Source organism: Corvus brachyrhynchos, unplaced genomic scaffold, assembly GCF_000691975.1.
Source record: "Corvus brachyrhynchos isolate BGI_N302 unplaced genomic scaffold, ASM69197v1 scaffold119, whole genome shotgun sequence".
Lineage (NCBI taxonomy): Eukaryota > Metazoa > Chordata > Aves > Passeriformes > Corvidae > Corvus > Corvus brachyrhynchos.
Window position 1 is genome coordinate 260,333 of NW_008240054.1, and position 623 is coordinate 260,955.

Below are 623 nucleotides of genomic sequence, written 5' to 3' on the forward strand. Positions count from 1 at the left end.
CTTCCGTGATCAGATTCGGGATGGCACAATCGGGCTGGGGGCGTCGGCTCCGGCTGGAAGCTGCTCTTGGAGCACAGAACGAGGATTTTCCCGTAGGACCGGGAGTTTTCGTGGAGAGACCCAGGAGCAAAGCAATTCCTGCAGCTCCAGCACGCATCTGTTCGCTGGCGATAAATTCTTCCCTGTGATGGTCGGGAGGGGCTGGGATGGGATTCCCAGAGCAGCTGGGGCTGCCCCTGGATCCCTGGCAGTGTCCAAGGCCAGGTTGGATGGGGCTTGGAGCAGCCTGGGACAGCGGGAGGTGTCCCTGCCCAGGGCAGGGGTGGCACCGGATGGGATTTAAGGTCCCTATTATATAAAACCATCCCATGCTCCGGTGATCCCCCGGTTTTTCCAAGGCCACCCGAGGGTGACGCGCATCCCGTGTGGGCACACTCACGTCGTAGGTGACCTCTTCCACCTGGTCCTTCTCCATGAGGAACACCTTGGACACCTGCTCGCAGGGGCCCTGCAGGATGCAGGAGAGCAGGGGGAAGTCGCTGCCGCGCAGCTTCTGCTTCTCCGCAACGCCAGAACCGCGGGGTCGGGCCCGGCAGTGCCCGGGCGGCGCCGGGGCCGAGGCG

At 63.7% G+C, this 623-nt stretch overlaps 1 protein-coding gene across 1 annotated transcript in view; it reads right to left on the minus strand.

Annotated features, from left to right (window-relative positions):
• The window catches only part of RASSF2 (Ras association domain family member 2), an 11,736-nt gene that overhangs the window by 1,944 nt on the left and 9,169 nt on the right, over positions 1 to 623 (minus strand). The window contains exon 7 of the mRNA XM_017744681.1: positions 440 to 561. Coding sequence (XP_017600170.1) covers positions 440 to 561 — 122 coding nt within the window. The remainder of the gene's footprint in view (positions 1 to 439; positions 562 to 623) is intronic.